The following is a 13,486-nucleotide window of genomic DNA, read 5'->3' on the forward strand; positions in this document are numbered from 1 at the left end:
GTAAGGACGAATCCATGCTTTAAATGTTTGTACTACATTCAGACCCTACCATCCAAATAACACTCATCAGACCAACCAACATCTTTCCAATCTTCATGCTTCATCCTGTAACTTCGTCTTCATCACAATACATCAGGGTTTGAAGTGTTGTGTATTCAGAGATGCACCTAAACGTAGATGGGTTGTAGCAAAGCAGTCTGGCCATTCTCCTCTAACCTCTGGCATCATTAACTGAACTGAAGCGGCAAGAACTGATACTTACTGGATATTTTCTCTCAAACCATTAGCTGCAATCCCAAGAGATAGCTGTGTGGGAAAAACACGGCAGATCAGCAGTTTCTGAAATACTCAGACCAGCCCGTCTCACACGGTGTTAAAACGATGTCATGCCCAAAGCCACTTAATTCACCTTTTTTCTGGTTAGTTTGAACTTCAGGAGACTGTCTTCACCATATCTACATGCCTAATGCACTGAGTTGCTTCTGTATGATCGGTTGATTAGGTGTGTGTCATGGCTGCCGTTTTCAGGTAACTTCCCATGTTTGAGTCCTGCGTTTGGGTCCTACATCCTGCCACACAGCCGAACTTTGACAGTATGTGATAATGTGTAGTTAAACAATGTACCTAATAAAGTGACCACCGTTTCTGTAATATTTCTGTTGAAACACAGACAGCTGTGATCAAGAACAAGCACATCAGCAGGTCCATTAGTCATTTCCCAAAATCCAGAATAACATTCAGCGACATCCTAAAGGCATTTCAGCGAAATTCAGGAAAATAAAATGTACCCGAGTCACATCGATGGGTGTAATTTTTCCAAAATTTCAAGGTTATTCTTGATGTTATGCAATAGGAAGAAAAATACATGAAAGTTCATTCATGAGGTTTCACAATGTTTTGTGTAAACTTTTGCAAACTGACGACTGGTGTCCTTTTCTTTTTCACTCTGGATTGATGTTTGTGCAGCAATGTCTATTTAAACAGTCTTAAAGGAAAACAGTGACCAGTGACTTTGGATTGGCAACTTTTTTTTTTTTTTTTTTTAACTCTTTATTTTGTACTTTTTCCTTTGTATTACATACAGACAAGACAATAATAATAATAACACAACAACAAATACACAAAAAAAAAAAAAAAAAAAAAAAAAAAAAGAAAAAAAAAAAAAAAGAAAAAAAAAAAAAAAACCACGAGAGGTCCCGCCCTATAAGGCTGACTGAGACTTATAAATTATCCATTTTGTCCACTGTTTTCGGTGTTTGTCAGATTTCAGTCTCAGAGTGTAAGTCATTTTTTCCATTGTATATATGTCCTCGATTACGTCCATCCAGTCTTCCAGTTTTAAAGGATCGCTTTTCAGCCAATTTTTTGTTATCACCTTTTTGCTTGACAACAACATAATCTTAAACAAATACCAGTCCTCCTTTTTTACATTTTCCCATATTCCAAAATACATTACTCGTGCCTCACACAGTACTTCATACCCCAGCACCTTCGTCATTGTTGCCGCGATTCTTTCCCAATATGATTTAATATATTTACACTTCCAAAACACATGTGAGTGATTGGCGTTCCAGTCTCCACATAATCTCCAGCATTGTTGGGGTGTTTTCAACTGCTTGCTTTTGATATACGGAGTAATAAAAAACCTAATCACATTTTTCCAGCCATATTCTCTCCATCGTCTAGAGCTAGTGGAGTTATGCTGTGTGAGACATAAGGATCGCCAATCATCCTCTGACAACTCAATTTGTAGTTCCGATTCCCACTTTTGTTTAATATATAATGTTTCATTCCTATTCGAATTTTGTAGGCCATCATATAATTTCGACAGAATTCCTGATGGAAGATTTTTATATGCACCTGTTATTGTTCCTATTATACGATTTCTTTCTCTCGAGAGCTTCTTTCTAATTTCTGTATTGTAAAAGTGTCTTAATTGAAAGTACCTAAATAAATCTGATTTATCCAATCCGAATTGTTTCTGTAGATTCTCAAAAGATTTAAATGTTGTCCCATCTATTAATGTACACATTGCTGTAATTCCTTTATTGACCCATCTTAAAAATGTGCTATCCCATTGTCCACTTTGGAATTTTCGAGAGTATGCAGGCCAAATCAGCAATTTACAATCTTCTGTAATTCTATATTTCTTCATTATTGTCCACCAGAGTTTAATAGTAAATTCAGTGATGAGATTTTTGTTCGTGGGCTGGGTAGTTTCTTCTCCCAATCTTGCTAGTGGATGACTTGATAGGCAATAATTTAACTCTATATGCTTCCATTTTGAAGTATATTCTGATGAACACCAGTAAACAGTATATCTCAGCTGGGCTGCATAGAAATATTCCTTGAGATTCGGGAGGGCAAGTCCTCCTTTTTCTTTTCCTGATTGAAGTATTTTAAATCTTATTCTTGGCTTTGTCCCTTTCCAAATAAATCTACTAACTAATTTATCCCATTTACCAGACTGTGCATCTGTTATTTGGACTGGTAATGAGGTGAATAGGTACAATAACCGGGGAAGCACATTCATTTTTATTACCTCTATTCTTGAGCTAAGGTCCTTGACAAGCGGAGCCCATTTAATCAGATCTTTTTGGATTGTGTTACTAAACTTCACATAGTTTGCCTCGTATAAAGTACTTGTATCACTAGTTAAATAGACACCTAAGTATTTGATCTTATTTGAATCCCATTTTAGTTTAAGTTCATTTTGTAATAATTCTTTGGGGAAATAATTCAGACAGAGTACTTGAGTCTTTACGATGTTTAGTTTATATCCTGCATTTTTACCAAAATATTTTAATGCTTTAAACAGCCAAGGAAAGGTCGTATCAGGATCCTGTAGATATATAATTATATCATCTGCAAAAAGACCTATTCGTTGTTCAAGTTTGGAAACAAAAACCCCTTTTAAGTCTGTACTTTGCCGTATATACTGAGCCAAAGGCTCAATATACAAAGCAAAAAGAGCTGGACTCAAGCAGCAACCTTGCCTGGATTGGCAACTTTTTATTGCGTGTCTTTAGTAAATCTTGATTATAACTTTTAATGGGAGTTGTGCAAATTGAGTAATTTTGCCTGTAAAATGGCATCTGAATACAACCTTTATCCTTAAACAGCTAGGGATGGGTATCGAAAATCAGTTCTTGTTGAAAACCGGTTCCCACTGTTTCAATTCCTTGGAATTGTTTGCCATTTTTGCAAACGATTCCCTTATCGATTCCAGTCGCCCCGAATGACGTCACCACGTTGTGGAGCGTCATTTACCTGGCAGGAAACACGGCGGCTCAAACGCTAAAAAGTTTGGTCATACTTTACGAGAACGGATGACAACGGGGCAACTTGCAATACTTGCAAAGTAGATATTTCATTTAAGGGAGGAAACACTACGAATATGTAAAAGCATTTGCTCACAAAACACGCGATAACCTTAAATGAATGTCGTGTTTTTAATTCCGCTCCGGACTCGTGAATCTCAACCCAGCAGCAGCGGTAACGTTTGCACGTCCTCTCCCGTTAATACGGCAGATAAATAATCAACTAACAGTGCATATTATGTTTGAGTTATATTACAAAACCTGCCATTAGTGTGCATTTAGGTGACCATGATGAGAGAGACAAACAGAGTCTGGCTGGCGCTCGCTGGCAGTTGTCGCTGCAGTCTACCGGTAGCGTCTCCTTTCAGGCCAGGATAGACGAATGTCACCAAGCAGTGACTAAGTTTGTGGTCAAAGGCTGCCACAGCAGATACCCCCGATTTTCAGTAAGTGAATGTGTTTATTTGTAGGCAGGGACATTGCTACAGAATAATTTATGTTATACTTTGTTATTGCTACAGAAGAATATTTATTTTATTATTTTACATTTACAATTTTTTTCCCCGGGGACCCTGTGACCCCCCATTGAAGAGCCGTAGGCTGTGGATCTCTTAAGGATCTCTTAAGATCTCACTGTTGGGTTTGTAAGTCCATGCTACTCCTAAATTCTATCTTGTTCAAAGAGAAGATATAAAACAAAGTTCTAAGCTAATCGACCTTAGTGTTCTCCTTTTTTAAAAAGAATCGATAACAGAATCGATAAAGAATCGAATCGTTAAACAGAATTGAAAATGGAATCGGAATCGTGAAAATCTTATCAATGCCCATCCCTATAAACAGCTATTAATAACCGAAGGCAGAAGGCTCACACAGTTGTTCTCGGGCGTCTGTGCGTGTGTCGTGCCATCACTTATTTAATGGGGAAGGCCTGACAGGCTCTGTGTGACGTCAGAGAAGGGAACACATTCGCGCACCAACTGGGGATGACAGTTGGGTCGGTACATGATGGCACGCCATGTGTTTGAAATCTCCAGTGGAGACCCAGAAATACTTCAGTCACACCTCGTGTAGTGAGACGTCTGACCTGCGCCTCAGCGCTGCCACTGACTGAGAGCATCTGTGACATGTGGTTTGGATAGATTCAATTTTAAGTCAGTTTTCAACACTATAGATTTGATGTTCTCATTAGTAGTTGGCGACTACTGTGCTCACAAATCTTCACATTAGGACTCTGGATTAAACAGTCTACTCTCAATATTAAAAAAAATTTATTCACATTGGCTCAGTTGAGGCTTTGCAAACACATGATTACTGACCACATGACATTAACTTTTCGGCCATTCTGAACATATGACTATCGTGGTGACAATGCAGGATCCAGTGAATAAGACCCCAGTCATACAAGCCTACAGACTGCACCGCCACCATCTGGTAAATAGTAGTCATCACGGAAAACTGAGTATTTCCCAACCTGTTATGTGTCGTTGCTGGAGGTTGGTGGCAGCGACTGGGAACATGATCGCTAAATTGCTAGTCACAGAGGCCTACAGTCAGTGACCCCATGGCAACCAGCAGGTAAAAACACATATTCCCCCAAAACCTCTTTGTAAATGCTTCAGTTGCTAGCACATTGCTGCAGTCTTGTTTGAACGGATGTGTCGGCTTTTTCTACAAACATCAGTCGGCTCCTCTCTGTGCCATTTGAAACCTCTGAGACACAACTTTTACTTTGAGGCCAAACCTTCTACATGTCCAGCTTGCGTTGCACTTTCTCAAACTGTACGGATGCTTGGCTGATGTGAAAAAGTACAGGTTTATACTGGAATAAGCTAGCAAGGTTTGGGATTTAGCACTTTCTTTGCAAACAATTTCCCCAACCAGTTTCCATAACAACCACTGGTTGTATAACATACATATACATACATATATATATACACACACACACACACACACACACACACACACACACACACACACACACACATATATATATAAAACAAACAAAAAAAACACCCAGCACGCCCCTGCGGGCGGTTTATCCTTCAAGCTCGGGTCCTCTACCAGAGGCCTGGGAGCTTGAGGGTCCTGCGCAGTATCTTAGCTGTTCCCAGGACTGCGCTCTTCTGGACAGAGATCTCCGATGTTATTCCCGGGATCTGCTGGAGCCACTCGCCTAGCTTGGGAGTCACCGCACCTAGTGCTCCGATTACCACGGGGACCACCGTTACCTTCACCCTCCACATCCTCTCGAGCTCTTCTCTGAGCCCTTGGTATTTCTCCAGCTTCTCGTGTTCCTTCTTCCTGATATTGCTGTCATTCGGAACCGCTACATCGATCACTACGGCCGTCTTCTTCTGTTTGTCTACCACCACTATGTCCGGTTGGTTAGCCACCACCATTTTGTCCGTCTGTATCTGGAAGTCCCACAGGATCTTAGCTCGGTCATTCTCCACCACCCTTGGGGGCATCTCCCATTTTGACCTCGGGACTTCCAGGTTATACTCGGCACAGATGTTCCTGTACACTATGCCGGCCACTTGGTTATGGCGTTCCATGTATCCCTTGCCTGCTAGCATCTTGCATCCTGCTGTTAGGTGCTGGATTGTCTCTGGGGCATCTTTACACAGCCTGCACCTGGGGTCTTGCCTGGTGTGATAGCCTTATGGACCTTGTACTCAGAGCTTGTTCTTGTGCTGCCATGATTAGTGCCTCTGTGCTGTCTTTCAGTCCAGCTTTGTCCAGCCACTGGTAGGATTTCTGGATATCAGCCACCTCCTCTATCTGCCGGTGGTACATACCGTGCAGGGGCCTGTCCTTCCATGATGGTTCCTCGTCTCCCTCCTCTTTCTTGGGTTTCTGCTGCCTGAGGTATTCACTGAGCACTCGGTCAGTTGGGGCCATCTTCCCAATGTATTCTTTTCCCCAGCAGTCACACATTGTAACATTCGGGGGTCAAAAAATGAAGGCTTGCTTTTTGGATGTATTGCCTTCCTCAGCATCCTGCTTTTGCATCCCGTTTCCAATGTACATCAACATGTGTTTCATAAAGCTCTTCATGGTACAATGGTACTATGAATGGATAACTCATGTGTCGAATGTACAGCAGTGTGTTGCTGACCCACCCTGTGCTGGGAGAGGAACGTCGCTCTGACACTTGGTACATTCCCCTCGTGCTCCCAGAGATGCTCGAGTTTCTCTGGAGAGAGAGAGAGAGAAACACAAAGAAAACAAAGAGTCGGATCAAACGTGTTATTAATAAAATGTCCTGTTTCCCCATCATTCTCAAACATTATTTTACAGGCTGATCTTTTTTTTTTATGATGGAGAAATGCGAGCATACATATTTTACCAAAACACAAAGTACAACAAGACATTTAATTGAAGGACAAGATACTGTATGTATTACTAACAAACAGCTGTCACAGTAAATTAGAACTGCTACAAAAATAAATTGAGTACAGAAGCCTGCTTAAAAAAAATCTCACTGGAAGTGGAATGAAATCATAGAAAATGAAACCGCCGCCTATTTTGCAGTTATCTGGGGAAGGTTTTCTAAACGTATCTCAAACAGGCTCCGTTACTTCTGATTTTTGTCAAACAGAATACAATCATGACTAGAATGATTAACAAAAGTGGTTTTCTGATTAAAGGTAATTGTGTGCGGTTCAGTGACGTGTTTTCATCACATTTCATTTTCTTGATTTGTACTGTACACACGAGCAAGGCATTGGAACAGGATCATTGTCGTGAATAGGTGTGAGTGTAACATGATCATTTGTCTGTATTAGCCACACGACAGACTGGTAACCTGTCCAGCTGGCACAAACTCCTGCAGCCCTGAATTGGATAACCCAAAGAAAATGGATGGAAAGTAGTCAAAATATCTTTTTCTAGAGCAAAATGCTGGATGGACCTGACTGACTGAGCAATCAATACTTCTATCTATCCACTGTACTCACTGCAGAGAGAACCCTGTAATCTAAAATATTTGGTTGCAGCTCTGAGAGCAGGTTTTTAAAATGCATTTGCTTGTAAGTGTGCAATCTGACTCTCTGTGTTTGCCAGCGCAAAATCTTCCTTGTCGCTTTTTCACACCGTTCTCAAAGCTGCATGTGCACTGAAGTGTGCGTGTGTGAAGCCATGCCAGGTGGAACTCTGTGTACCAAACCGGCGACGTGCCACAGAGGGAAAATGTGCGCAAACACAGACAGTCTCCCTCCCTCTCTGCTCCCTCTCTTTTTCTCTGCTTCACTCACACAGCTTGTTTGTGGGCCACTGCCAGTGAAAATGGACCGTGGAGGAAACAGGCGAGTATCATCCATGCCTTTCATTCCTGGACAGACTGCAGTGAAGGCAGAGCAGGAGCACATCTCCAAGAAATGGGTTTAATCAAATGCATTCATCGGGAGGTATAACTCAATTTGGGTGACTTAAATTCGAGCCAAACGTCAGCATTTGTCTATTTCTACCTCTTCTGCTCTCTGTTACAAACCCAAAACATAATAAAGAATCACAGTCAGATTAAAGCTGCTGTATATTCCTCTCATTCTTTGTGAAAATTATATTACAGTCAGCCTGGAAAGAACAACAGAGTGAGCAGATAAACCATCCCTTCTCTCACCACCAGTCCTAAAATACCCCTGTCACTCTAAAACCTGTCTCGTAGGAAGATGAGGGCGACCTTTCTCAGGCCATATAGAGAGGTGGAGACACCCTTGACAGTATAACAAGGTGCCAACCAGTTAGTGCCTCCACACTTGTACTTGTCATGCTGATTACTCATAGTCCTACAGTGCACAAGCATGGAGACAAGAAACTGACTAAATGTAGGTAGTTTCAGGTCATTCACAGGTCATGTGGTTCTCTAATATTTCAAATCACAACAACAATCACCTTGAGATACTTTATATTGCAAGTTAAAGATCCTACAATAATACAGAGAAGCCCTAACTGTCAAACAACCTTTTATGAGCAACCACATGGCGAAAATGGGAATGAAAACTCCCTTTTAACAGGAAGGAAGGGACCTCTGGCAAAAGCATTTAACTTAGTGCAGATTTAGGGATTTCGTATTTAGTCACACTAAAGTACAAAAAGGAAGGCAACCTCCTTGCAACTAGTAAATAAAAAATAAGTATATAAATATCATATATAAAATAACCGATTGCAAGTAGTTGCAGCTACCAACTGGTCACCAAGTGTTTAAACATGCAACAGTATCAATCAGTTTCCATCATGAGGCGACTGCACATTTCACCTGATGGGAGGCAACCTTTCTCCAAACAATCACAGTCCAACTCAGACTGACTGAACTCTCAGACAGATTGGATAACCAACTGGTTTGCAAGCAACCGACATGTCATTTATAAACAAATTCAAACTGCCGGCACATTGCAATCAGTCTGAGTCAGTCTGCACTGACGAATGCAACACATCTACAGCATGTCTCCTTGTAACAGGGGCCTACACTGGTTATATTCTGGTTCTGTTCCCATGTGAAATCGAGGTTGTTTATTTCCTATTTCATTTTGCAGTTAAATCTCCATCCTGCAGTAACTATGTCACCATCTGAACAGGAATTTCTGTGTGTATGAGGCTCTGGGTGAACTCTAAATGCGAGCAGTTAATGTGAATTTCTGTGCATCTTGCTGTCATCTGTTGCAACAGATTTACAACAGATGACAGCAGACTTGCAATTTTTACCATTTTATGACAGTTAATCGCCCATTAACCACACAGACTCTATGCCAATGCCAACTTCACCTCAATCAATCACAAACTGATTGCAGACTGGCTCTTGCAAAAAAAGAAGTCACTTTGAAAATGGAAACTGACTGCGAGTACTGTTGTTTCCCATCTTTAAAGGAACAAGATCGCAAGTTCGTTGCAACTATTGCAATAATCGTGATTATGGCACTGTCTCCAATCAGTGTTTCCGCTACAGTGTGACTGTAGCAGGCTTTTTGCCTGGTAAGTTGATAGTGGTTTATGGTGTTAATGTTTTTATAACCTCTTCTGAGACTGTTGTGTTCCTTGATACCTGCTGGATTTGTCAGTGTTAGAAAGGTTTGTGAGCTATGATGACTACAGCAGAAGAAGTTGAAGAGAAATACTTTTCTCCTGTTCTGTCAGAGTCTGCCATGAACTCGGATGAATGAAATGTGCATTAGTGCATTCTTATCCTCGTCATGTTCGTGGGCTGCATAAAATGTTACCAAGAGCCACACTTTAAAAGCCCTGACCTTAGAAAGAAGGATCACTCTGAATCAATACATTCACTCTTCTGAATCACCCCCTTTGTCTGCCCTGATGCCCTGAAAGGTTCACTCGAGGATGAAAATGAGTTGAATCATATGCTACGGCCAGATCTCAACCCAAGTGAAGAGCTACTGGAGAATTTGGACTGATTGGTCAGATAACATCCAATAATGGAATATCATTTGGAAAACATGTGGCCACAGTGGCCCAACTCCTTAGTAAAACACTTTATTTTGAAGATTTGTCTATAATTGGTCACCTGACTATAAAGCGATAACCCGAGGACGCCGACATCATCTGTGCACTCAGAGACGGTAATCCTAGGACATGATTCCTCTCAGGCAGCTCTGCACCACATCACATCTGATTAAAAATCATGCTGAAATCTTGAGCGAGAGCAAGAACTGTTTCCATGGCAGCATACACATTAGTGCATTGTGAAACAGGTGACCCCTTTTTTTTTTCCATAAGTGTCGTACAGTAATTTGAATACGTGACATTAAGAACAGACTCTGTGTGCTTTTATAGCTTTTTTTAATCATTGTGTAATACGGCAAAACAAAAGGAGCAAGGAGGGATGGTTCAAGCACCGAGCCTGGAGATGAAGAGCTGCATTCCAGTTTTCTTTTTTAATAGGAGCACACTTTCTGATCAGGATGTACCGAGCTGCACAGCTTCACTGTTCCAACAGCTTTGATGCTGAATGCTGTAACAACTGTAAAACTGTACCTACTGTAATAATCCCTTGATGAAGGAAGATCACACTGATAGAGTATAAAATAAAATGCTTTGTATATTATCAGTTCAATATATACAGCTAGGCTTACCCCCATATCTTTGAAGAAAGGAATTTGTTTAATCAGTTTTATTTTAATTGAAAGCACTTTGGTTATAAATGTGCAATATTAATAAAATGCACTTGCATATATAGAGCACATGGTTATTAACAAAATCTAATCTATAGAAAACATTATCTCTTGTACAACGATATAAGGACTCACTTTATATCCAAACAATATAACCTTAAATAAAAACATCTGCACATTTAAACATATGGGGGGAAAGAATATGGGGATTCTAAATATGACTAAACATAGCTTGCATCCAAATATCACGTCACGTTTGACCTCTGATCTCACTTTTAATTTTCACATCTGCCTTTCTAACAAGTTGACCGTAAAACATGTTAGATATTTATAAGAGAGTATTGCCAAAGGAAAGAGACTGAGCTGTCTAGTTATCTAGAAATATCCCGTAGTATAATATGATATAGTATGCACAGGTTGTTCGTGTCCAGTTATTTACAAATCAATACCTATTTCCATGATCTACTCCTACATAAAGTTTACAATACTATTAAAATATAATGCAGTACTACTCCCTTAAAAGTAAATACTGCCCAGCAATGTTCCCTCTAAGCTGTGCACGTGCGCAATTGCGCACTGCTGCCACGGTCTCTGCGCACAGAAAATCTGTGTTGCGCACAAAATAAATCTAACCTGCATTGAAATTAAAATTAATACTTTAACAATTCTGTTTTGCAGTGTTAGTCAGTGAGTGACTGTCTGCGCCCGTATGGGATTAGAACGATGCCACCTTATCCCATAGTCCAGCCAATAATGCGATTTACATTCATATATACGCAGCTAATCAACGTTATTGACAGGCTATGACAGCGTCCTTATGTGCCGACACCGGTGTTTTAGCTAACAAAGCGGCGTGGCTGATGTGAAGTGAAGCCACATTAATGACAACGTGGACAACCATTGGAGATGTGAGCAGGACAGACGGAACAACTGACAGAAAAAGTGTGGACTTTATACCAGCGTTTAAATCGTGTTGATAGGCCACGTAAAACCAGAGTTATGATAAAAATATCTGCAATGTTTGGTTTCCTTGCTGAATACTATCGTTGTTTATATTTACTGCGGGAAGAAACTGTAAAAACGGCGTTTTATAAGAAAAAGGCTTGAAAGCGCTCTCCGCCTGTGAGCAAAAACAAACTCCACCCCTCTCTCCCTTTCCTATTCGTCCAAAAAAAGTACCATGTCGACCAATCAAAAAACTGATATGGCAACGTGACATCTAGTTGTTAAGAAACGGGGGGAAGTTTTAGGAGTGACGGCGGTGCTTTGAGATGTGAGAGATTTGAGACGTTTAGCGCAAATCTTATGTAGTTAGTGTGTAGTGTAGTTTTGTTGTGTGTGTCAGAACAATGAGGCGACTGCTGAATGTTACAGGTGTTACAGCAGTGATACATCTTCTGTTGTCAGGCCTGCAGGTACCAGGCTGTTGTTCTCCTTTATCTCATAGTGGACAGAAATTATTTTTTGAAGTGGCACAAATAATTTGTGTGGCATCAGATTTGATGCAGAACAGCTGATTGTTCTGTAAATAGTTTGAAATGTTTATTTAAAACTGCCTTGGCTGCATTTAAAAAAAACATAGCTGCAAAAATCTTTGTTGTTTGCCAAACTGAGTAACCTTTTTGAAGAAGTAGCTATATAATTAATTGCCCAGCATTGGTCATTATATACTATAGAGAGCTACAGGACTCTCTCCCAGACCACAGACTCATAATACAAGTCAGAGCTTTTTTTTAAAAAGAAAGAAACTTGTGTTTTCAAAATTGGAGTTCAAGTTATTTGTACTTCCAATAGTGTTAACATACTGCACAGGTGAATGACTAGATTTTTTTTACATTTTCATTGTAAGTGGGCTAAAGCAGTTAATTAAAAGTAGTCTAACATAAATGTAAATGCTGTAATTTGATTATTTTAATAAACCATGTAACTTGGATGGATTAGATGCTGGCGTGACCACAGTGCACACGTCTGATGTCGCTCACAGTGGTCCAAGGGACCGCGCTCAGGGAGTTTGTGTGTTCGCTCAGACACGTGAAAAATTAGAGGGAACATTGTTGCCCAGAGAGTGACGTGCCGGCAGAGGTTTGTCTTGTTTTGTTTCTTATGTTTTCACAGAAGGGGTAATAATTGCTCCGAATAAGCAAACCAAATAAAAATATCAGAATTTGGTGCATCACTAATCCAGAATAATATCTTATTTAATTTCAACTGCTCATATGTGAAAAACAGGCAGCGACTACCCTTCAGTTCAGTAAAACACAGTAGACTTGCTGTCTCAGGCATCTTGAAGTCTATTACCGGTTCGAGCTGTGGTGCATTACAGAGGCATAAATCAATACAATCTATGGTTATGTACTTTTCATCAGCAACAAGCTGCTCTGTTAATGACTGCCAGAATGCTGGAAGTGGAGTTTCCTGCAGTTTAAGGAGTCTTTAAGAGTCTCTGGAAGTGAAAAAAGTCACTACTAAATGTTAATGAAACATTACTTATTTGCAATAAAACTAAGAATGTTACTTACTTTTGCCAGTTAAAATAATATGCCAGTTAAAATGTGCTACAAAATTACATAGAAAAAGTTCATCGGAAAATCAACCAACGACAATCGGTGTGATAAGGAGCAGTTAAATATTTAAAAACCAATTTGTACATCAGGTGTTGTTACGTATGGCACAAAATATGTTATATATTATATGCATTATATATATTTTTTTCTTTTGACAGGAACTATCACACGTTTCATAGTGTGAACCTACAGCAACGTGTATTCAAAAATCCTAACCTGGCGTCCGTTGCCCTTCGAGGCCTGCAGGCTGCAGCGTCCCAGGCTGCCGTTCGGCGTGGTGCCACAGCTGCTGATGATCTGCAGCTGTTTTTCGGCCCGGTCGGCTCGGTCCAGAAGCTCCTCAATGAACTGCTGCAAGCGTACCTTAGCGTTTGCTTCACGGGCCGCCGTCTCCTGAAGGAACTGGTCAATCTGGGCGACCTCCCTGTGGGCACAAGGGGAAGAGGTGTGAACCTTTCCTTCTTGCTGGAAGCTAGGA

The 13,486-nt window shown here is 40.5% G+C and overlaps 1 protein-coding gene across 1 annotated transcript in view; it reads right to left on the minus strand.

Annotated features, from left to right (window-relative positions):
• fbxo41 (F-box protein 41) overlaps nucleotides 1–13,486 on the minus strand; it is a 73,583-nt gene that overhangs the window by 18,391 nt on the left and 41,706 nt on the right. Inside the window, exons 5-6 of the mRNA XM_080880503.1 lie at nucleotides 13,225–13,432; nucleotides 6,443–6,516 (exon numbers count right to left, since the gene is read on the minus strand). Coding sequence (XP_080736629.1) covers nucleotides 6,443–6,516; nucleotides 13,225–13,432 — 282 coding nt within the window. The remainder of the gene's footprint in view (nucleotides 1–6,442; nucleotides 6,517–13,224; nucleotides 13,433–13,486) is intronic.

This window comes from Rhamphochromis sp. 'chilingali', assembly GCF_963969265.1.
Source record: "Rhamphochromis sp. 'chilingali' genome assembly, chromosome: 4".
Lineage (NCBI taxonomy): Eukaryota > Metazoa > Chordata > Actinopteri > Cichliformes > Cichlidae > Rhamphochromis > Rhamphochromis sp. 'chilingali'.